The sequence below is a fragment of the Balaenoptera ricei genome, chromosome 8 (genome assembly GCF_028023285.1).
Source record: "Balaenoptera ricei isolate mBalRic1 chromosome 8, mBalRic1.hap2, whole genome shotgun sequence".
NCBI lineage: Eukaryota > Metazoa > Chordata > Mammalia > Artiodactyla > Balaenopteridae > Balaenoptera > Balaenoptera ricei.
The window spans coordinates 14,169,523-14,194,721 of NC_082646.1; the positions used below are offsets into that span (position 1 = coordinate 14,169,523).

Below are 25,199 nucleotides of genomic sequence, written 5' to 3' on the forward strand. Positions count from 1 at the left end.
TAATACATATTTATCTATTCACTGACTGATCCTGTATGATCTCCTAGGCCCCTCTGAACTCTAAATTTATAGAAATCTATTCTGAGAGCATTCAAATAAAATAATCTGTAGGGAGTAAAAAGGACTTCTGGCTTAGAGTCAAGGGGATCAAGACGATCAAGTCCTTCAGAATTCCGTAAAAATAAATAGTAAGTTCTCCAAAGCCTGTCTGACTTCATTTTCGAGCAAAAGGGAATAATGAACTCCTACTTGAGAGTTAAGAATCGCTGACTTGAAGTGAGCAAGTCCAGGTGCGGCTCTGGAAAGAAGCCACGTTACTATGGCAACTTCGAATCGCCATTTTAGGTCTTCCCGCGGCCTCCCGCCCTCGCGTCACTTCCGGTGTCACCTGTGTGGTTACAGAGAGCCGTAAACAAGGTGTGCAAACTTCTGGAGAGCTGTCGGGATGCTGCAGAGCGGGGCGGCTGGAGGCCGTGGCTGTGCTCTGTGCCCACTGCTGGGCGTCCTATTCTTCCAGGGTGAGTGAGTCGGCGGCGGGCTCGGTTGCACTTCCGGCCGGGGGCTTAGGGAAGATGGTCGCTTTTCCGGTTCCGGTGGGGGGTCTCAGGAAAGCCCCCACTGCGCTTCTGGGAAGGAAGGAAGCGGGAGGGCGTGGGGAGGATGTTCTCTTCTGGTAATCACCACCCACTGAGGGGTGTCGGTAGCTTGTCCGTACTTTCATGAGCCCCTGGCAGCTCGATCACCTTGCGTGACTGTGCGTTGTACTGTGGTGATGGCACGGATAGATAGAATCACGGAGGGCACTGGGTTTGGGGGCACCCGGTGTTATCTTATGATGAGTTATCAGTGGTTGACTCGGCTGTGGTTTTGTGGGCCGTATATCCTGATTTGGAAAGGACAATACTAGTCTTCAGTAGTTCCAGTAATTTTGGGAAAGAAAATGATGACTGTTGCTAATTTCTTTTGTAGGTGATTGTCAGGGCCTATGAAGTAAAACGTTTATGAGTCACAGAAAGGATGTGCTTTGATTTCATTGTAACAGAGATGCATGTGTTGAGGAAAAGCAACTGCTTTGGTATTTTAATAACAGTTTTTTTTTTTTTTTAATACAAGGAAGGGAATATCAATTCTGTTAAGATTTTAATCTATTAACCGATGTCAGAAGTATAGTATTCACACTATCACATAATCTTAAAATTTGTATAAGTTTTGCTTTCATGCAATTTTCAAGTTGCATAAATTTCAGTCAACCTAATTACCTTCATTTAGGGTGCAATTATCCCCTGGATTTGTGTGTGTGTGTGTGTGTGTGTGTGTGTATGTGTGTGTGTGTCTTCCCCAGGAAATCATATGTTAGTAGAGCTAGCATAGGAGTGTATTGTTAACTTCATAAAATTTCCCTGTGAGTAATGGGAATTTCTGAAGGGGATCTTTGATATAAAGGCTTCAGGTGTGCTAAGTCTCAGCAGGTAGGGCTAGGGAGTTTTAATTTATTTGATGACTAGTGTTTATGCTGCCAGCATACTCCCTGATCCCTCCCAGCTGCCTGTGTCATAACAGGTGTCCAGTTTTTCAGCTAAATTATTTTGCAATATACTATTTAGGCAGACCTACTGTCACTCCAAATAATCCTAAATTCTTTTTCAATATACTATTTAGGCTGAACTACTGTCACTCCAAATCATCCTAGTTTCCTCTCTCTGTCTGTCTGCCTGTCTCTCTCACACACACAGAGAAATGTTCAGATATTGTCCTACTGAAAAAAAATTCTAGAAATGGTGGGTGGTTTCACAAACTTGATGTCATTTCACATTGAAAAGTGTCCATCAGTTCAGCAACCAACTAAATACATACATGTATTTGTTGATTTATCTTTTGCCTAAAAAAACCACCCAAAAACCCCAGCTTTATTGAGATATAGTTCACATGCCGAACAATTTACCCATTTAAAGTGTACCATTCAGGGAATTCCCTGGTGGTCCAGTGGTTAGGACTCCTTGCTTCCACTGCAGGGGGTCGTGGTTTCGATCCCTGGTTGGGGAACTAAGATCCCTCATGATGCACAGCATGGCACGGCCAAAAAAAAAAAAAAAAAAAAAGGCGTACCATTCAATAGTTTTTAGTATATTCACAGTTGTGCAATTATTATGACAATCAGTTTTAGAACATTTTCATCATCCCAAAGAAACTCCATAGTCATTAACAGTCACTCCTCATTCTTCCCTCCCCACTGCCCCTGGCAAACACCAATTTACTTTCTATTGCTATGGATTTGCCAATTCTGCACATTTCATAGAAATGGAATTGTACAATATGTGTTCTTTTGTGACTAGCTTTTTTCACTTAGCATGTTTTCAAGGTTCATCCATTTTTGAGGGGGTCATTTGTTTTGAGTCTCTTAGGTAATAGACTTTGGTTTCATACCAGTTTAATTGCCTTTCCTCTTCATATTTAGGACCCATTAAATTATTAGCTTGTTTGAATTCTTCCTAAGTTATAAGTATGGTCCTGCTATATCAGTTGTCTAAGTATGTAAAACCAGTAGATTAACAAGCCTAGGGCTCTTACACTTTTCTCTTTTCCACTTGAGTGTGCAATTTTATGACTCAGTTTGACAGATTTGTATTTTGGAAAATTGGGTGTATAAAATTGGGAGTTTTTGTCATTTTTTCCATTTCTTCCATGTTTAAAGTTACTTATGGTTAAATGTGATTTTCTTGTTTTCCTCCCAGATTAAAAATTTTTAAAAATTATTATAATTATTTCTATAGTTGGCTGTTTTTACCTGGCAAGAATGCTTTTTCCCTCTGGGGAAGAGATAAATATCCATTAGCACATTAGGCCTAGGGTGAAAGTTTCTGAATGAATGTAACATTGGATTGATATTTTTTTCTTCTTATTTTATTTTTTGAGTGGAGGAGGCAAATTATTTTATATCCATTGATTTTAGAATACTTTTAATTTCAGTAAAACAGAGAAAAGTGCTTATAAGTGTACAGCTTAATGAATTTTCAGAAACTGAACACACCTGCGCAACCAGCACCCAAATCAGCATGTAGATTGTTACTGGCATTCCAGAAACTTTCCCTGTGCCTCCTTTCAGGCATTCTTCTTTCTCCTCCAGGGGGAACCGATATCCTGATGTATAGATTAGTAGTGTAGATTTGTTTAGTTCACTCATGGATGTTATGGTTACTTTTCTGTAACTATACATTTAAGACCTGCTTATCCAGTGTTTAGATTTCAGTGAAGTGACTTTACATATTGATAACTTTGTGGCAAAATTATGTTCATGTATATGGAGTTTATATATATTAAGAAGGAAGAAGCTGCTAGTAGGTAGTTTGATTAAAGGTGTACTTGCTGTAATTCAGTAACCAAAATTTGCTCAGAACTTGTAATTTTTATGCTTATTTTATAACAATTTTTGCTTTATAAAAGGAAACTCTTGGTTTGGTTCAGTTGAATAAATATTACTGAGCATCCATAGTGTGCTAGGTTCCATTTCAATGAGCTTAGGGTCTATCGAAGAAGACAGACAAGTCAGCAGATAATTTTAAAATCTAGTACTAAGAGAGAAATGCACTAGAAACTATGGCATCACAGAGGAAGTGCCCTTAATCTGCCAAGAGGATACAGGGAAGACTTCCTGGAGGTGTCTCCAAAGTTAAATCTGAAAGAAGGATAAGAGTTAGAGAAAGGGAATGAGGAAAATTCCAGACATAGAGAAGAACGTAAACAAGGCATGGAGGTAACTTTCCAAGAAAATTTTCTGAAACTTACTTTGATTAGATTAACTTAAATCCGGTGTTGACCCCAAATATATCTCTGTGGTCAGGAGGATGGTGTGCTGGAGCTACCTCCTACTGGCTCTCAAGAGCCAATCATGCACATGTCTTCCTAACTCAGCATTCAGAAACTTTTACCTTCATAGCTTGAAATTAGCCATGGTGGGAGTATTTGTACCACAGAAATCAGAAATTGTCAAACCTACATATTTGGGTTTTCTATTTTTAGCTGTTCACCAGCACACCTCTGGATGTAATGATTAGGCCAATCTGAGTCACCTTCCAGAGCTGGGAGTAGGGTCTAGTTATTCTTGGTTTGCTCCCCTCCCACCAGATCCATTCACTTCTCTTCTCTGTTTTGCCTACTCCGTGGAAAGCTGACCTATAAACCGCATCATCCAGGCTCCCGTCCTCTGGGTTCCAGTTAGGTTTGATCAGTGGTAGGCATTGGCAGGAGATTGGAGGGCAGGAGGAGAAAGACATTTTTCTTCCCTGCTCCCTCCCTGTCATGGTGCCATGGTTGATAGTGGTTATGTTCCTCTGTGGCTACAGCTTCTGTCAAATGGCCCACAGATCCACCTCTTACCAGGCTTCAGTAACACCATTTCCTCCCTCTGCCCCTTCAGGCGTGGAGTGGTAAAGGCTTTGTGCCTTTGTTGGCTTCCTTGATGCTGAGAAAAGTCCCTTTGAAAAGTGACCCATACACTTTTCAAAGTTTTAGCTGATTTTGCCTTCTGTTTCCTGCCTGGACCCTGACAGAGGCCTCTACCCCCAAGCTCATGGGCTATGTAGGAAAGGGTGGATATCTAAAGAAAATCTGGGCATTGTTAGGAAAGGAGATGAGGGGAATGCATATTGAGCTGGTAACAAACAAGAGTTCACTACCTTCAGTTTGGGTTCCTGTGGTGGTGATAGTCAAGTGGGTATATCCAGTAATATTTGGACACTCAGAGGCAGGTCATGGCTAGCAACATAGTTTGGGGAATCATTAGCCTATTAGTGGTTGTGAAATCTATAAAACTGGGTAGGATTGCCCAAAGAGAACATGTTGAAAGAAGGACCATGGGCTCAGGGTGGAACTCTGAGGAACACCAGTGTTTAAGGGATGGGTAGGAAAGGAGGAGCCTTAGAAAGAGATTTGATAGAAACTAGCTGAGATGTCGAGTGTGTGCGTGTGTGTGTATGTAACACAATCAGTGTGGAGAATTGGTTGGAGGGAGACTAATGAGATTCTGATTTATAACTCTAATCCATAGTTCTTTTTTGCTATAAACCAGGGTTGGCAAACTTTTGTAAAGGGCCAGATAATATTTTAGGCTTTGTGGGCCACATGATCTCTGTTGCAAGTATTCAACTTTGCTGGAGTAGCACAAAAGGAGCCCTAGATGATACATAAATGAATAAAGTTGGCTGTGTTCTAATAAAACTTTATTTATAAAAAGGTGTTGTAGGCTAGATTTGGCCCATGGTCCATAGTTTGCCCATCCCTGCCCTAAACCAACTGCCCCCTTGACATTATCCCTTGGATATCTCAAAGGCACCTTAAACTTATCCAAAATCAAACTCATGTTCTTCCCTGCCAAGCCTGGTACTTTTCTAGTCTTCCCTGTGTCAGTGAATGGTATCACCAAGCCAGAAATATGGGAGTCATCCTCAATGCCTCTCTTTCCCAAACATTCCACATATGATCTAACACCAGTTCTTGCTGATTTTACCTTGTATTGTTGTCTTCCTAGTTCTCTCCATGTCCACTGCCACCAACTTAGTTCAATCTTCCCTTATTTCTCACTTGACTATTGTAGTAGCTTCCTAAGTAATCTCTTTATATATACTCTTAGTGCCTCCTAATCGTCTTCCCTAGAGTGAGATTTTAAAAATGCAAACTTCTTCATGCCCCTTCTCACTCAGTCCCATACTTAAGTATTTTCCATGGCTTCCCATTACTCTAAGAATAAGGACCCAAATCTCTAAGGTCCTGCCTGATCTAGTTTCTGCCTACCTCCTAGCCATGTCTCAGTCTTCTCTCTCATGCTCTTTGTGTTGCTGCCATTCTGCCTTTTTTTCAGTTCTTTGACTGACTGTGGACAGTTCCTTCCTAGTTCCTTCCTGACACAGGACCTTTGCATATGCAGTATCCTCTGCCCGGAATGCTCCCCCTCTCCTCACCTTGTTATCCTTGCTTCAGAACTCAACTCAAAAGTAACTTTTTTCAGGCAAGCTTTCATTAACCACTCCCTGCTCCCCTATCATAACTGGTACAGTTCTCATAACCACTCTGTCTTTTCTTCACAGTGCTTATCAGAGTTTGTAATTATACATTTGTCTTTATGATTGTTTGATTAGTGTATTGAACTTCTGCTGCATTTTAAGCTCCAAAACAGGGAGTGTATGTATTTTGCTCACATTTAATCCTGAGCTTAGAGGGTGGCACAAAACAGACGCTCAATAAATCTTTGTTTGAAGAATGAGTGAATGAATGAGTGTATCATCCTGGAAGGCTTGAGACAGAGAAGGTCAAGGAGCAAACAATTACTGCTGCAGAGGGATCCAGTAAAATCAGGAGAGAAAGCTGCCTATTGGAGTTTTTGTCCCTTGGATTTTGCTGTTTTAAGACAATAATGCCTTTTACTAGGAGTGGTAGTGGAGTCCAAATTGTGCTGTAGGGGTCCAGAAGTGGATGGGAAGGGAGGAAAGGGAAACGTCAGATATAAACAACTCTTTCACAAACTTGGCTTAGGATAGAGAGGGCAGTAGTTGGTAATGAGTAGGATTACAGGGTTAAGGAAAATTTGTTATTGTTTTGTTTTATTGTTATATATTTGTTTTTACAGATGGGAGAGAATTCTGTGTATTTAGAGGCTGAGGGGAGAAAGCCCCTCTTGAAAGGGAAATGTTGAAGACAGTAGAGAGGGCTTTTTTTTTTTTCTTCTTTCTTCCTGGAGCAAGGCTTGGAAGGGAGGGATCCAGGCAGAGAAGGGCTTGACCTTGCTTAGAAAAAGGGACACCACATCCTTTCAGATTGGAGGTAAGAATGGGTGAAGATGCAGGAAGATATGTGACTAAGCAGTTTGTATGGCTTCAAGTTTCTTGAAGAAGAGAGACATTTTCTTCTGAGAATGAGGGGTTTATAGGTTGCACAGAGGATAAAAGAGAATGGCAAAGTTTGAGGAGTCAGAAAGAGGAGATGACCAAGGCTGGTTAAAGAGTCATCATGCCTCATTAAGGACTTAGCTGTGGATGGAACTGATGAATTTCTTATGGTAACTGTCGGTGCATTGGTGTGATTTTTCTCCTTCAGCACACACCAGCCATAGTCTAGAAGTGGTCATCTAGGGCTGAGCTTTTCCTGATTCAGTGCAATGGAAAGGTAGGTGTCTAGGGGACTTAAGAATGTTGAAAATACTTTAAGAATGGGGATAGGAAGAGAGTGGGTGACTAATAAGCACACTTTGTTCCTACATGAGAACTTTTGGTGACCTGTCCACCTCTTTCTCTTGGTCTCTCTCTGCCTTCTCCCTTCCCTCTGACTTTTGCTCTTAAGGTACTTCCTTTAATTTAATGGAGGAAATCATCTTTACAAATTGAGTGCAAGCAATGGTATATGTGCTCGAGTAGCATTATGTACTAAATGTTATGTGAAAATTAAAAAATAGTAATAAACTGCATCAGAGAATTTGGGAAGGCATCACAAGGGGGGTGATATTTGAGATGGGTTTTGAAGGGTGTGAGTATTGGGGTTGTGGTTACCAGGCAGGATTGGTAGGGATGGGGAGAAACTTCCAGATAAAGACATATTCAAAGAAAGTCACAGTGGCATGAAGGACATAGTAAATTTGAGAAATGGCAGGACATTCTGGGCATAGTGAAGGGGATGGGATGGGTAGGTGGGCAGAGTAGCAGAAGTTGGGGGCCAGACTGGCACTATTTAGATTTTATGTTATAGCCCAATAGAGAATTACTGAAGGTTTTTGAATGTTTGTGGTGTTCATTTTAATGACAATAGTTAACATTTATTGAAAGTTTCAGTTTCAGGTGCTATGCTAAGCATTTTATGTGTTACCTTCTTTAATCTTATTATATCCTCACAGTGACACGATGAAGTAGGTCTTTTCATTATTCACACTTACCAAGTGAGGAAATTGACTCTTGAACAGGTTAGGTAACTATGATCAAGGTCTCACAGCCAGAAAGCAGCTGGGCTAGAACTCAAGTTCAGGTCTGTCTAATTCTAAATCTAAACTTTAAAATCTCTTCACTATACTTATGTTTTAGGATATATAAAGAGTATATAAAGGATATATAAAGGATATATATCCTTTATATATAAAGGATATATATAAAGGATATATATCCTTTATATATAAAGGATATATAAAGGGTATGGGGAGTGTGTAGATTAACCATTCATTTCTGCCTTCCATTTTTTAGAGCTTTATCTTAAGTCAAGAGTAAGGTGGGTCAGGAGTGAGGGCTTAGGAGAGAGTAGGGATTGAGGGATGAAGGCTTTCCAGGCAGAGGAACAGCATTTGCAGAGGCATAGGAGGAATAACAAGTTTAGCATGGCAAAGTCAGAGAGGATGTCTTGGATGAACCAGAGGTAGTCCTCATCTTTGGGATGGTCAGATTCTTAGTAGAGTTGTGAGCTTAGTCTTGGTCTCCTGCTTTTAAGAGGAATGTGAACAGACTGGATTGTCTAGAGAGGAGCAAGAAACATGATTCAAAGCAGCAGAGGTAAAGGCAGTGGAAATGATGACTCATAAGTATGTCTCTGATAGGAAAGTTTGAGAGACTAAGGACAGAACTAAAGAGGTGTCAGTAACGATGATGAAGCTATCTAACGTGCATTGAGCATTTACTCTGGGTTAGGTAGGCTTCTTAGTGTGGTACATGTTTTAATTCATTTATTCTTCACAGTGACCTTCTAAGGTAAGTGTTATTATTATCATTCCTACCAGGATGAGAAACTGAAGAAATCAAGTAAACCTATGAAGGCCACAGAGTCAGCAAGTGATAGGGCTGGGATTTGCATCTTTTCTCAACCAGAGGGACTGTTGTTTTCTAGGATGGTGTGTGGGTTTGCTCTCTTCTGAAACCTTGCTGCTCTGTTTGCCTTTGGCCTGCCAGATGAATCATGGCTCATTGTAGTGGAGAAGGAAGCAGGAAAAACAAAGTGCTGGGGGCTTACTTTCCTAAAAAATGGCTCCCTAGTGGAAGAGAAATTTCTACCACTGTTCTCTGAAAGCAGAGGGAATGGTCAGAAGAAAGTGCCAACTCTTTTGGGGGAGATGGGATGTCAAAGTTGGATATACGAGGGGGCTTCCCTGGTGGCACAGTAGTTAAGAATCCGCCTGCCAATGCAGGGGACACGGGTTCGATCCCTGGTCTGGGAAGATCCCACATGCCACGGAGCAACTAAGCCCGCAAGCCACAACTACTGAGCCTGCGCTCTAGAGCCTGCGAGCCACAACTACTGAGCCCACGTGCTACAACTACTGAAGGCTGTGTGCCTAGAGCCCGTGCTCCACAACAAGAGAAGCCACCGCAATGAGAAGCCCGCGCACCGCAACGAAGAGTAGCCCCCACTCGCCGCAACTAGAGAAAGCCCACGTGCAGCAACAAAGACCCAATGCAGCCAAAAATAAATAAATAAAATAAATAAATTAAAAAAAAAGTTGGATATATGAGGTGGTTTTGGAAAGAAGTCTCTAAAGAGTTTATAAATGATATCTTATTTTTACATTTTAAAATGCATTAAATTGTAAATTTAATAAACTTTTTCCTCCCCATGATTTACTTTTCATGGATGAGTGATTCATTAACCAGCTTTAAGAAAGGGAAAAACAAAACAAAACTAGATAGAACCTTGGGGTAGATTTATAAAAATTTTTTTTTCTTTGAAAAAAAATTCCTATTCTTGTTTTCTACTTTTATTTTGCTGGTGGTTGAGGCAGTGATAGCTTCAGGTTACAGTCGTGCTGTACTTGGGGTAAATCCCTCAGACCACAGCAAGTGCCATATTCCTGGAGTATAAGTGTGTCAAGAGAGTGGGTGGTGTTGCCTTTTAGCCTTCTGTGGGCTGACCCGCTTGGTTGTAGTTAATTTAACCACAACTCTGTATTTGGAAAAAGTGCTGATGTGACCAGGTTTTAAATTTTTACCCAAACATTCATTCTATGATTTAATATCGTAAAATGACAAAAATACCACCCTTGATTAATGCAGATTTCTGCTCCTTATCCTTTTGGGCCTGCCTGAGAAGATATTTATTGCTACGGCTTTCTGATGAGAGCCCTAAAAATGATAAATAGTGTTTCTAGGGCTTCCCTGGTGGCACAGTGATTAAGAATCCACCTGCCAGTGCAGGGGACACGGGTTCGAGCCCTGGTCCGGGAAGATCCCACATGCTGTGGAGCAACTAAGCCCATGCGCCACAACTACTGAAGCCCTTGCGCCTAGAGCCCATGCTCCGCAACAAGAGAAGCCACCGCAATGAGAAGCCCATGCACCTCAATGAAGAGTTGCCCCTACTCGCCGCAACTAGAGAAAGCCTGTGCACAAAAACGAAGACCCAATGCAGCCAAAAATAAATAAATAAAATAAATAAATAAATAAAATGGGTTTCTATATTGTTCACTCACGTCTATATATTCCACCCAATGTACACATTTTAAATGTTTGGGCTTGCTTTGATTAGGTGTTTACATCGTCCTTTCCCTGGAGATTAAAGCAGACGCCCACGTCTGGGGTTATGTTGGAGAAAATATCAAGTTGAAATGCACCTTCAAGTCAACCTCATCTATCACTGACAAACTCACCATAGATTGGACATATCGACCTCCAAGCAGCAGTCGCACAGAATCAGTAAGTGTATACTTTTAAGGATATTTCTTTGAGCCTTCCGTGGTCAACAGCTCTGGAATCCTTTTATTCTATGTCACAGGTACACCTTAGGCCTTCTCATCTTAAAATAGAAGATGAGCTTCTATTAAATAGAAGGAGATGAGCTACCCTATATGACATTCATCTGGTCATGTAGGGCTTTTTCTTCTTCTGTGTGAGAATCTTGCAAATAAGCTATAGGCAAAAAAGTCAGAAACTCAGAGGAAATGTGGTTTAGTTTTGTCTCTCCTTTGTTGTTTCTTTTTGCTTGGCTTCATAGCTTGAGTTTCAGATTTGTTGTACTAAAAAGGGTACCTCCAGGCTGTTGAACAGAGAAATTCTATAGGTCCCAGTCTTAGACATCCTTTTGCTCAAAGCTGCTCATTTCCTGTCATGTGAAGTTGTCTCAGTGGGTGTTTCTGTTTGTATATCAGTACTTGTAGATTTATCTTGGCATCTTCTCCCAGTGTATAAACATCTGCACTGATTTATACAGCTCCCTTTGAAAGAAATTATAGGGCACCTTATGCTGATGACAGATGCTGTTGATGACAGATGGTCTTGCAATATTAGAAGCAATATATTTTAATCACACAGATAAAACACATTTATGGCTCAAATCCCATTGTGGATGTCTAATTGAAGATTGCAATGCTATTAAAAAACCCTTTTTCTGTATGCTTCCAGCAATATCCTAGGTCAGGATACTTTTTATCAAGAATGTGAATGTCAGAGCGGTATGTAAGATTGTATTTTTGAAAGTATCCTTGATTTGTTTATCCTGTTTCCTTCATTAGAAGTACTTTCTCTTTGATTTTAATGTATAAACTTTGGATTTTGTTTTAGGAACCATTATTGAATGCCATGTAGCATCTCTCAGTAACTACAGTAGGTGCTCCAGTTGTCCTAGTGAAGGTGGGTCCAGTGAGCTAGGCTGTATTTGTGGTCCCTTTTTCTCCCTTCCTTCCTTCCTTCCTCCCTCCCTCTTTCTCTTTCTTTCTCTCTCTTTCTCTCTCTCTCTTCCTTCCTTTCTTCCTCCCTTCCTTCCATCCTTCCTTCCTTCCTTCCTTTCTTTCTCTCTCTCTCTCTTTCTTTCTTTCTTTTTTTTCTGAGGTAAACTTTTATTTCTTGGCTGACAGGACTTGCAGACCCATGCTCCTCCCAGCACCTTTTATCCTGCCCAAGCAGCGGCAGCCTAGTCCAAAAGGTGCCATGGCCAAAGGGGTTGGGGAGTCACTTCACATTCCAGGCTGGAGGAGTGGGGGGCTTGGGGATACTCCCCCACAAACCTTTGCCAGCAAGAGGCCATGAGTCACCCCAACCCCAAATCCTGCATTCTGGTAGGAGGTGGCAGTGCCTCCTTCCAGCTCTCCAAACCTGAGAGGGGCATGCATGACCACACAGGGCAGGACACAGACCCCTAGCTCCAGTAATGGCAGTCCCCAACACCAGCCTCTGCCCAGGTCACAACCCCAGCCCCCATCCCAGGGCAGCAGAGGTCTCTCCTCCTCCTTGGTCCTCAGTGATGGATGGAGCCCTCCACACCAGGCAGAACAGAGGCAAAGTCAGAAGCAGCGGCAGTGGCAGGGAAGGAGCAGGCACCGAGACTGGTGGCTCTGGGGCCCAGGGCTCTCCCGGAGTCAGGGCAAGCTGTCTGTCCAGGCAGCTCTGGGGCTAGACACTACGTGGGCATAGTCGGCTGTGTTACGGGTGCTTGGACACCTTTCCGTCCTGATGCTAGCTGATACTTGTCTTTGGCTGCTGCTCGCTCCTTGGCATCAAAATACCAGACAGTGATGGCGTACCTGGTGGCCTAGGCTGGTTTCACCTCATGGGGGTTCCGCCGATCAGACCAGAAAGTGAGCAGCCGGTCAAAAGAGTGGCTCAATGTTGGCTACCACAGGACGGCCCTCAGGGAATATCTGCAGCAGGCCGACATGCACCTTGACGTCCCAGTTTTGATTCAGGTAATAGATGCAGGTGATGCAGCACCCATCGCCATGTGGATAGTCAACGTGTCTCACCTACCCCAGCCAGTTACCTGGGTAACACGCCACCATGGCCTTGGTGCGCCCATTGATGACGTAGCTGCCCAGCCTCCCAGCACAGTGGCGGATTACAGCATCCATGTGGGCCATGAGGGCACTGATGCTTCGGCAGCCTGGCTCATGGCCTTCCACTCAGGCGATCTGCTCCCCACGGATGCTGCGTGGCAGGATTGCCCGCTGGCCCATCACGCAGGCGCCTGCCCCGCTTCAGGGCCTCCACCTCTGCCAGCACTGGGCCACCCAGTGCCGCCCCCAGGAAGCTGTCCTTGGCGCAGATGCCATAGTACCGCATGCAGGGCACAGTATAGCCCAGGGCCAGGTGCTCAGGCGCAGCGGGCAGCACCTCCTCCCTCAGCCCGGCGCTGGCCTCACCGCTGCCGCTGCTGCAGCCTCCCCCTCTGCCTCCGCCTCCTGCTTCTCCTGCCTGGCCCAGGGCCGCTTGCTGGGGGTGGGGGCATCCCCACCATCCTCTGCCCATTTCCGTTTGGGGGCCTCGGGTTAGGTGCCCTGGGCTGCCAGTCGCTGGCACCCCTTGGTGACCATCGCCGCAGCACCGTCACTCTGCAGCGGCCGCAGCTCGCCGCCGTCCTGCCCGCCGAAGCCCTCCCGCAGGGGCCTGGCTGTGGTGGAAGTAGCTGTGGCTCTGGGGGTCCCACTCCCCGCCGAGGCCTCACCAGGCGCTCCCGGACGGTGGTAGGAGGACAGTGGGGGACAGGGCAGGTGACTCTCCACCCCCATCCTGGCCCTACTGGGCCCCAAGGGCTCTGACATGGAACCCGGCAACTGAGGGAGAGCCTGACTCAGGGGCTGCGGCTGGCGCGGGCTGTCCACGGCAGCAGTGTCTTCATTCCCCGGGCATGGAGGGCGCGGCCCAGGCCCGGGGTGCCACCCCCCCCCCCTCCTCCACTTGATGCAGCCGGGGGCCGGGGCGGCTGGGCCTGGCGTGGGGCAGGATGGGGCAGGTGGCAGAGGCCTTTCTCATGCCCTGGGGGTGCTTGCTGGTCCCCAAGTCCTCTGCTGTCCCTAGGGGCTTGGGAAGGGACCTGTCACGGTGGCGAGGTTTTTCCTCCGGCCCCGGTGCCGCGCCGCCGTTTGTGCCAACCACCCTGCGCCGCACAGCACGCCATTCCCTGCCCCACCACCTGCGACTCTCTCCCTCCCGCTCTTCCTTTCTTTCTTTCAACTTTTAAAAAAATTTTATATTGAAGCATAGTTGATTAACAATGTTGTGTTAGTTTCTGGTCCTTTTTTCTTTAGACTTAAAATAGGTCCCTTTATTTTGAGTGGTCAGGAAACTATGGCTGGCTTCATATGGCTCTTCCTCCTTGGCCAAAAGTAGGACAGAACAAACAGTGGGGATCTTCCTGGGGCAGAAACCTTAAATGCAAACAGCAGTTCTCGTATGGCGCTCTTCTCCGTGAGGCTAGTCGAGAAATCAGCAAACTCATCCAAGTTGGAATTAGTGGACCCTTAAAGTTGCATAACACTATGTTGCAGTTACGTGATCAGTCAGGATTCTGTCAAACTAATCAGTTAGCAGGATTTGAGTATCACTAGTTTAACTTGAAACTCACAGGTTGGATTAATCTTGAAGATTCACAGCAGGCTTTGTTTTGTCAATAAGGAGTTTCAAACCCTTTTATACTGATGCTGATAATCAGAGATAGGTATTCTTTACCTCCCTCTTTGGAACATTCTACACATTTTATTATTTACTAATATCTGTATTTCCCACTAGATGGTAAGTTCCATGAGAGCAGGGACTGTGCCTGATTGGCTCCCACTGTATCATTTTGCTTAATACAGTGCCTAAGGGCACATAGTAGGTGTGCAGTAAATATTTTTTGAATGAATGCATGAACAAATGAACCAAGAAGTGATTCAGCATCTTCTCTGGGAAGTTGCTTTTCAAAATTGGGCAATTCAGTGTTTGTAAGTATCTGGGTTCTTAAGTGGGGAGGTACCAAGTAAGAAAAGAACTAGGAAAGGCTTGAATCTTGCATAAGAGAGAGAGAAAGATCATATTGTATTGTAGTGCTTGCCCAGCCTACCACCAAATATAATTAGGTGTTTCTGGTGATGAAGTATATGATTACCAATCTGAAGTAGCATTGTTTTAATTCAATGTATATTCATTGAATGCCAATCATGAATCTGACTTGAGGTTTTTATTAATTGCCAAGATAGATAATTTGAGAGAGGCTTATGTTACAGCCTCCTGGTGATTTTGAGAATAAACAAAAATCTCCCCTTTCCCACTTATTAGCTGTGTGCCTTCGAGTAACTCATTTAATTTCTTGTTTTTGTCCTTGTTTCCCTTTCTGCCTGCTCCATGTATAGTTCAGTGTTGTTGTGAAGCTCAAATGAGTAAATGTATAGAAATAGTTTGCACACTATAAAGTACCATATGAATTAGATGCTTCTTTAGCATAGGGTTTCTCAGCTTTGGCACTGCTGGCATTTTGATACAGATAATTCTTTTTTGTGGGGGCTGTCCTCTGCTTTGTAGGATTTTCAGCAATATCCCTGGCCTCTACCCACTAGAAGCCAGTAGCACTCCTTCCAGTTGAGACAACCAAAATTATCTCCAGATATTGCCAAGTGTCTTGAGGGCAAAATTGCCCCTGGTTGAGAACTGCTACTTTAGGACTTTGGGGAGAATTTAAAAGGGGTTCAAGAATTAGGATCCCTGGGTTCTTTCATCAGGCCTTTTTTTGGACAAGTTTTATTAACCTGTCTTTTAATCTATAGGATGGAAGTGAACAAAACATAGAAAATAATTGTCCAACTGGGAAAACCCACTACACATTTGTATTTTATTTTGGACCTACTTAGCTTTACGTTTTCATTGCATTTTCCAAATTAACTTTTTTTCTCATGGTGTTGCTTTCTTAGATTTTTCATTATCAGTCTTTCCAGTACCCAACCACAGTGGGCATGTTTCGGGATCGAATTTCCTGGGTTGGAGATGTATACAAAGGGGATGCGTCCATAAGCATAATCAACCCTACCATAAAGGACAATGGGACATTCAGCTGTGCTGTGAAGAATCCCCCGGATGTGTACCATAATATTCCAGGGACAGAGCTAACAGTCACAGAAAGGGGTAAGCTAACTGCCACCAACCTTCTTCTGTAGTGAGTGCTCTCTGACTACTGTGGTGGTTTGTGGGGAGATCAGTGAGAAGCAAAACTACCTATCTTCGTAAGCCGGTTGGTCATTGGGACATTCTGCCATTTTGAATTGTCTGAGGATGAGTTTTTTTATCTTTATTTTTCAAACTGACTTTTTTTTTCAAATATCGTCATAGTTTCTCCATTATCCTTTTAAAATTTTAATTTCAGGTGACCAGAGGTCTTGTGGAATGTATGGCAAACCCCTGAATAAATGGAGAGTTGCTGTCTGTGTGAAATAGAAGTCATTCTGGTTTCCCTAATATGTTCATACCCTCAGTTATGAGACTGTGTTCTTGCCTGTTTCTTGAAAGGGTACCTCCTCTAAAGATGGAGGCAGCACATTTCTTTCATGTTGCAAAGAGCAACTGTTTCCTTTTAGTGTGAAACATGAGGAGAGTGGGTTAAGGGTTGACCTTTTGTTCTACACTATTCCCTGGTGACTGATGAGTGGTCATTCTAGTCCTTATTTGAATTTGAACCAAAGATTTAGAGATTCAGAAATGACAAAGTATCTATGGTTCATTATAGATACCTTGTCATTTCTGAAATCTTTCTGTATGTCTCTCTCTCTCTCCCTCCCCTTCCTCTTTCTTTTTTCTTTATTTTTTTAAGGCAACTCATAGGTTTCAAAGACATAGGAACATTCATACTGCTGGTAGAAGTAGAAACTGGTATAGTTTTTCTGGAAGACAGTTTGGTAGTATAAATCAGATGCCTTAAAATTATGTACCCTTTGATCCAGTAATTCCATTTTAAAATTTATTTTAAAAAATAGAGCTAAATATTTATATACAAGGATGATCATCATTATATATCATAGATTCAAAGAATTGGAAATAATTTGAATATCCAGCAATAGAAGATTGATTCAATATATTATTTAATATGGTAGAATACTATGCAGGCATTAAAAAAAATCTCACCTGGAAGGAATACTTATGGAAAATATTTATAATATAGTATATAAAAAAGAGGCTAGAAATAGTATGTAAACTATGATCAATACTTCTGAACATGTACTCTCCTCCCTATATTCAGACTCATACCCACATACTCCTAGAAAGAAGATTGAACGGGTAGATATTGACATATTGATCCTAGGGAATGGGATTATGAGTAAATTTTAATTCTTCTTTGTCCTTTTGTGTATTTTCTACTGTTTCTACAATGAATTTATGCCCTTTGTAACCAGAAGAAATACAAGAGCAAAAGTAAGACTATCTCATGTCAAAGGAAGCACTTTGCATGTCCCTCTCTTTGACCTCTTTTTCCTCCTCCAGGTTTTGGCACGATGCTCTCCTCCGTGGCCCTTCTTTCCATTCTTGTCTTCATTCCCTCAGCTGTGGTGGGTGTGCTGCTGCTGGTGAGAATGGGGAGGAAGTCTGCGGGCCTGAAGAAGAGGAGCAAGCCTGGCTCTAAGAAGTCATCTATTGAGGTTTCAGCTGAGTAAGTCCAACTGCAGTCCTGAGCAATCAACCCTCTTCAGAGACCTGGTTTGTGGACGGTACCCAGGCTTCTGCGTCATGCCTTCCTTTCTTCCAGGATGAATTTAGTTCTGCTGAAAGGGAAATGCGTGGATGTTAATTTGGAGAGAGAGATGGAGGAATTGATAGCATAGTCCTAGTCTCTTTTTTTTTTTTGAAATGAGATGGTGTAGTGCTGTGGTTCTGAATATAAATTCTGAAGTGAATCTCTCATTCCTTCAAAATGGACAGGAAATTCCAACAAGTCAGTTATTTTCCCCCTTTTCCGTGTTTTGGCACTGAGCTGATGTATCCTGACAGAAGTGCCTGAGCAGTGAGAGAGGCTTTAGAACAGCCAGGGAGAGCAAAACAGTTTAAATAAGTGAGAACTGTTCTTGGTCAGCAGATGCTCGGAAGGGGCTAATTGGATTGTGGTTATCAAAAGCATTTGCCAGTGAGCAGGTGTGATCCAGTATTTTCCCTAAGAACAAATCCACTAAAAAAAAGGTAACAAAAGTCTACATAAAACCCTGTTGATTCTCCATTATCTATATCAGGGGCTCTTAACCTGGGGAGAGAAGTCTTACTTTGAGAAAGTCTAAAATCTTCTTTCAGTGTGTGTGTGTGTGTGTGTGTGTGTGTGTGCATGTGTGTGCGTGTGCACATTTATTTAATGGGAGTAAGAGTGCCCTTTACAAGGAATCTGTGGCCCCACAAAAAGGCAAAGAACTCTTGGTAAAAATACTAAAACGTCTATTTCGAAGCATGGTCTAACAAGATCCTTTATGATCTAACCCTAAGTCACATTGTTTCTTGCCATTTCTTCTCATTTGCTCCACATTCCAACTACAGTGAGCCATTTCCTTCTCCAAACATACTATACTCATTTAGACCTTTTAAAAAATTTTCAAAATGCTTTCCTCTTACCTAGAATCCCCTCCCTCCTTCCCTTGTTTGCCTGGAAAACTCTTCCTTATCTTCTAAGACCCTGATGAAATGTCCGCTTCTCAAGAGTTTCCCTGACTCTTTCAGGGAAAACTGATCACTCCCTCCTTTTTGCTGCCACAGCGGTTTGACCTTAACTCTATGAAAACATTTACCACATTGTATTCTAACAAAATGAGCTCAAGGGACCATGTTTTATTTATGTCTTTATCCCCAGCCCAGCACAATGCCTCTGTCATGGTTGGTGCTGGGTGCATTTCTAAATGAATGATTGTGACTGGCTCCTATTTATTGAGCACTTACTATGTGCCAAACACTGTGGTACCTGTTTTACATGTGCTTATTTTGCATTTACTCCTAACCACTACCCTTTAAGTGTAGCTGGTAATACCTGCATTTTGTAGATGAGGAAATAGGTTTCTGGAGCTTAAGTAATTTGCCCAGTCACCCTGCTAGTAAGTGGCAGAACTGAAATTTAAAAACAGACCTGTCTGACTTCAACGCTTGTCCTCTTAACTGCTCTACCATACTGAGGATAGTGACTGTTCACATTTGGTTTGTCCTCTTTCTACAGCACTGACCAGGAGAAGGATGACTGCATGGCAAAGCTTTGTGTCTGTTGTGCCGAGTGCCTGGTAAGTCCATGCCATTTCTTCTGTTCACTGTTCATGCTTCATTTTCCTGCTTAATTAACGGAATCCTTCACCCTCAGAGGCAGCAGAGGATATGCAGATAGGTCTAAAGCAAAGTATGAACCAAGGTCTTTCCCCAAAGCATTTTGGTCTCAGGGAACCCCCACCAATTCTAACCATTATTTTATTTTCTGTCTTACGGGCAGAGAGTGGTGTCCTTAGGTTAGGGAAGGGGATTGCGTAGGCAGCCTCTGCTGACTGACAGGGAACATCCTGAAAGAGGAGTGTCCTATGCTGCTGAGGTCATACTAGGAGACCTGGCTGGACTGGCTGAACCTAAAACCCTGAATTGAACTTTTCTTCTGCGCCTCAGTTTTCCCCAGGGAATTTAGAGTGATATAAACTTTTAGGTGACTTGGTGGCGTTTGTCAATAAGAAATACCCGTGTTGGAAGGCTTGAGTTTTGATTTACATTTCAGAAAACTGTCATCCCTCCCCCTTTGGGTGCTTGCTGTGACTGGTAGGCTTGTGTACCTGTTCCAGGATCCTAGGAGGGAGAGAGACTCTCTGATGTGGTACTGTTGGAAACAGGTCAAAAGCAACTCATGATCTAGTACAAAGCATACCTGTCATTTCAGGGTTTAAACTTGAGCCTTCTTTGTACTTACTGCCAAATTCAGCACTTGGCTGGATGACCGCAGCCCAATTACTCACCACAGTGTTCCTTTTTCTCTTTCTCTTACGTACTTGAGTATTATAGGTAAGATGAGAGAAAGGTTGATAGTGCCAGTGGATAGGATCTAATTCCAACCCTTTGGGATTTGAATATTTTGATAACAAAAAATAAGCTAATGTCCTGAAACTAATACAACATTATTAATCAACTATACTCCAATATAAAGTAAAAATTAAAAAACAAAGAAAGAAGAATCACTTTGCTACACACCTGAAACTAACACAACATTGTTAATCAACTATACTCCAATATAAAATAAAAATGTAAAAAAGTAAATAAAAAAACTAAATAAGCTAATGTTCATAAGATTATTGTCCACATTTCAGATATTGATTTGTTCAACAGTTATTCTTCGAGCATGTATCTGACATGCCCCAGCTGTGATTTTTAGGTACTTAGGAAACAACAGTGAACAAAACTGACAAAAATCCCTGCCCTCAGAAGAAATTACATTCTTTCCATTCCTGGAAAACTCTCATCATCTGAGACACAGTTGAAATGTTACCTTCTCTTAAATTGGGGTACAAACAATAACAAACTAAAAAAATTTTAAAAATTAGTAAAATATATAGTATGTCAGATTGTGCTTAATGCTGTAGAGAAAAAATAAAATAGGAAAGGGAGATGGAATGGCTGGATAAGGGGGTATGATACCAAATAGGATGGTTGGGGGAGTTCCCTGGCGGTCCAGTGGTTAGGACTCTGTGCTTTTACTGCCGGAGCCCGGGTTCAATCCCTGGTCCGGGAAGTAAGATCCCGCAAGCCGCAAGGTGTGACCTAAATAAATAAATAAATAGGATGGTTGGGGACACCCTCACTGAAATGATATTTGAACAAACACCTAAAAGTAGAAGCAAGCAACATGGCTATCATGGAGGAACATTTCAGGCAGAGTAAGTGGTTGGTGCAAAGACTTTGGGGAGGGGCCATGATTGGCATGTTCTAGGAGCAGCACAGAGGCCAGTGTGGCAGGAATGAAGTGAGCAAGGCAAAGACTAGTACTTCTTCAGAGAGGTAATGTCGTATCTTATAGAACATTATAGTGATTGTAATCACCTAGAATTTTATTCTTTTTTTAAAATAAATTTATTTTATTTAATTTATTTTATTTTTGGCTGCGTTGGGTCTTTGTTGCTGCGCATGGGCTTTCTCTGGTTGCAGTGAGCGGGGGCTACTCTTCGTTGCGGTACACAGGCTTCTCATTGCAGTGGCTTCTCTTGTTGTGGAGCACAGCTCTAGGCGCGCGGGCTTCAGTAGTTGTGGCACGCGGGTTCACTAGTTGTGGCTCACGAGCTCTAGAGCGCAGGCTCAGTAGTTGTGGCACACGGGCTTAGTTGCTCCACGGCATGTGGGATCTACCCGGACCAGGGCTCGAACCCGTGTCCCCTGCCTTGGCAGGCTGATTCTTAACTGTTGCGCCACCAGGGAAGCCCTAGAATTTTATTCTTAATGAAACAGAATCCACTGGAAGTTTTTGAGAAGAGAACACTTTGAACCGATGTATGTTTTAAAAGGATAATTCTGGCTTCTCTGTTGAAAATAGGTGGTGAGGGACCATGACAGAAACAGAGTACAATTAAGAGACTTTAGCAATGATGCAAGTAAAGGAAGAGGGTGATGATTTGGACCAAGGTGGTGGTGGTGGAGGTGGTGAGTAGTTGTTTTCTGGTTATAGTTTGTAGGTAAAGCCAGAAGGACTTCTTGACGAGTTGCATGTGTGTGTGAAAGAATGAGAGGAGTTAAGGATAAATCCAAGGTTCTTGACTTGAGCAACTAGTAGAACAGAGTTGACATTTTCTAATATGTACAAGCCTGGGGGTAGAACAAGCTTTAGGGGAGCTGAGTTTGGATATGTAAATTTGAAATACTTGTTAAACATTCAAGTGGAGATGTGGAGTAAGCAATTGGTTTTATGGGTGTGGAGTTCAGAAGAGAGGTCTAGAATGGAGATATAAATTTAGGAGTTATTAGTATATAGAGACTGGTAGAGATATTTCCACCAGGGAAATGAGAGTAGATAGAGAGGAACTCAAAGGACTGAGCCCTGGAGCTCTCCAAGGTTTATAGATGGGGAAGATGAGGAGAAATTAGCAAAGGAGGCTGAGAAGGAATGTCCAGTGAAGTGGGAGGAAAACCTGGAGAGCTCTGTATCCTGGGAACCAAATGAAGAAAGCGTTTCAAGGAAAAGAAAGTGATTAACTGTGTCAATTGTTCCTGAGTCAGGTCAAGTAAAATGAGAACTGAGACTTGATTACTGGATGATCTGGTAACGTGGAAGTCATTGGTGGCCTTGGCAAAAGCAGCTTCAGTGGAATAGTGGGGATGAAAGCCTGACCAAGGTAGGGTCAAGAAAGAATACAAAGAGATGTATTGGTGAGAGTGGGTATAAATGACACTTTCCACTTTTTGCTGTGGAGGGATGCAGAGAAATAGGGCAATAGGTAGAGAGAGGTGTGTGTCAAGAGTTGCTCTTCTTTTTACGATGGAAGAAATTACAGTACATTTGTATGCTGATGGGAATAAACCAGTAGAAAAGGAAAATTTGATGTTACAGGAGAGGGGGGAGAATTGCTGGAGTGACTTCAGGATCTAGTGCACCAGTGGAGATGTTGGCCTTAGATAAAAGCAGCGAGAATGTATCCATACTAAGAGTAAGGAAGGCCAAGTAGGTGGGCCCAGATGCAGGTGGGTGGGTAAATATGATGGGAGCTTGTGGAAGTTACATACTGACTGCTTCTCTGTTCCCAATGATGGGAGAAAATAAGGTCATCAGCTGAGAATGAAGTGAGCTGAAGGTGTTGGAGGTTTGGAGAAAGAGGGAAAGATATGAAAATAGTCATCTAGGAGAATAGAAGAATGAGTGGACTAGAGAAATGGGGTGTGCCAGGTAGTACTAATGGCCTACTCGAGCTTAGAAGTTTGAACAATAAAGATAAGAATAAGAATAATAGTGATAGTAGTTCATCATGAATGAGTGCTTACAAATTGCCAGGCACAGTGATGGAAACTGAGGTTTAAAGAAGTTAAATAACTTTACTCAAGGTCACATAGCCAGCAAGGGGTGGAGCTGGGATTGGAACCCAGAGGTAGACTGACTCCTAGCCTAAACTCCTAGCTACAGTCTTGCACATTTTGCTACAGACAGACATCTTTTCATGTGTGTTGAGGTTTTAAAAAATAGTCACCAAGGAAAAGGGAACCCTTAGGGTTTCAAAGCAAAAATTAGCCCAATAGATACCAATTATAATGAGGTCCTGTGATGCTTCTTGGGAATTTAGGTGGGTTGAGTCAGTGCCATTTCACTGTTGATGTTTCCCCTGGCCAAGTTCCATTTGGGGGACCCTAACGTGTGGTCTTTGCCTGAATTCTGACTGTGGCATTGTACTTCATAGACCCACCACAACTACTGTTCTTTCCCCTCCAGGATTCGGACTATGAAGAGACATATTGATGAAAGTCTGCATGATAGAAGAAGAGTCACCTAATAACAGAAAATATCCCATTCCACTGGCAGCTAAAGCCTCCCAGAGAAGTGGAGCTGGCTTGGACAGTAGTGATGGAGAATTCTGGAAGCCATCAGTGAAGACTTTAGGAGCCATTTATTTATTGAAGAAATGTTCTTTTTGTATTTATAAACTTCAAAAACTCTCAGAAGAAACTCATAACTACCCCTTTTAATAACTTATACTCTAATTGAATGAAGGAATTCTTTTCCTAAGTAGAAAAATACTTTTTATTTTGCCTTTGGTCTTGAATGTATTACATGTTTTCTTCCAATTTTTTGAGGGAGAATCCTAGATGTTGGCTACACTGCTGATGCCAAAATATGTACATATATTTAATGAAATGGAGCTTGGAGCTTCCTGATGTGCTCCCAGGCAAAATGTTTGTCTGGGATAGCTATTCTTTGTTTTTTGCTCCATGAACATTTTCAGCTGTGAGTTAGCATACAGCATATACTCGTTGGTTTAATTGTCTTATCATCAATTGTGTTTGGGAGGCTTGGAGTGCATAACCCCAGTTTTTTTTTTAGAGTTGGTAGGCTCGGGAGTCAGTGGTTTACTTTGACTGGGTTTTTAAAGTGTTAAAGAGCCTTCAGTTTACAATTAAGGAAATAAATGATGAGATAGAGGGATTTCTTTCTTTTGTCTTACTAGGTGCAATTTGTTATTTTACTTTCTTACAGCTGACTGATTTATGATTTCCTTCTTGACTTTTCAGATCAGAGGCAAGAAAAACTCTTCAAAAGGTTTTTAGTGGGGCTAAGTAGACTATTTTACCAGTAATTTGCAATGAAATCATCTTTTAACCTATGCTGTTCTTCAAAAGTTGTTTTATTTCTAAAATGCGGAAAATATGAGCAAACTAATGTATTTACAAACTGTTTTTGCATAATATTTGAGATAAGGAAGTGAGGGTGTGAATAACCTATACTTCCTCCTTCTGTTCTCTTGATACCTTCTATTAGCTTCCTCCATTCTACTGCAGCAACATATTTCAAATTTTAATTTACATGGGATTTTCTGTAAGCCATTAAGAAATATGTATGAGCAACAACTACTGAGCCTGTGCGCCACAACTACTGAGCCCACGTGCCTAGATCCCGTGCTCCACAACAAGAGAAGCCACCGCATTGAGAAGCCCGCGCACTGCAATGAAGAGTGGCCCCCGCTCGCCGGAACTAGAGAAAGCCCGTGCACAGCAACGAAGACCCGATGCAGCCAAAAATAAAAATAAATTAAAAAAAATATGTATGACATATCAGGAAGGGTTGACTGTGCAGTCCTCTGTAATAGAGGGATAGAGTTCACTTCTTAATTATGAGAGACAAAAATTATCCTCTCTTCCCATCTTTGATTTTTTAACAGGATAGCCCGTTTCCATGATTTTTTGCTAGGTGGCTCAGGAGGTTTCCATATTATAGCATAATACACTGTATGCTGTACAAAAATCACTTTTATATTTTTTTGCTAAGATCTATTTTTAAAAATTTGGGTTATTAGTTCTCATAGATTTGGCCTGGCCTCTAGTCCATCAATTAGAGAGTCTGATTAGTTAATAGATGTTATGATTTACCTCTGGTCATATAAAGAAGAAGAGGCAAAGGCAAGATTGGCAGTCTACATTTCCAGTGGTTAAATCTCACAGTCTTGGGCTACTTGTTAAGTATGTGGATGTCTAGGGCCAATCTAGTGAGACAATCTGACACCTCAACACAGAGAGGAAAACAATTTGAGCAATGAAAGTAAATAATTTGGGCTCTAGGACATTTGAAGATAGAGATATAGCTGTGAGGTAGAATTTTTGTGGGTCCTCATTTCTTTGAGAAGGAGATGATGTTATAGGAACCCAGGTAAAATCACATCCCATTGAATAAAGAACCAGTTTTGGCTGAGTTATCTTGTAATTTCTTTTCAGGCATGTTATGAGGATTAATCCAGTGGGATATGTTTATCACAGTCTTAGGGCTGCTATCAGTTTCCTTCTTCAGTCCTTATATTGAGGTCTGGGTTACAGCTCTTTTTCTTCAAA

At 42.3% G+C, this 25,199-nt stretch overlaps 1 protein-coding gene and 1 pseudogene across 1 annotated transcript; one reads left to right on the forward strand and one right to left on the reverse strand.

The window, feature by feature from the left end:
* Positions 1 to 392: 392 nt before the first annotated feature.
* On the forward strand, positions 393 to 23,380 carry MPZL3 (myelin protein zero like 3). The gene is made up of 6 exons (XM_059929293.1): positions 393 to 518; positions 10,483 to 10,649; positions 15,611 to 15,821; positions 17,172 to 17,337; positions 18,874 to 18,934; positions 23,092 to 23,380. Exons 1-6 carry the CDS (start codon positions 446 to 448, stop codon positions 23,116 to 23,118), a joined length of 705 nt encoding a protein of 234 aa, XP_059785276.1. The 5' UTR covers positions 393 to 445; the 3' UTR covers positions 23,119 to 23,380.
* LOC132369489 (prolyl hydroxylase EGLN2-like) lies at positions 12,349 to 13,842 on the reverse strand (annotated as a pseudogene).
* Positions 23,381 to 25,199: the final 1,819 nt, after the last annotated feature.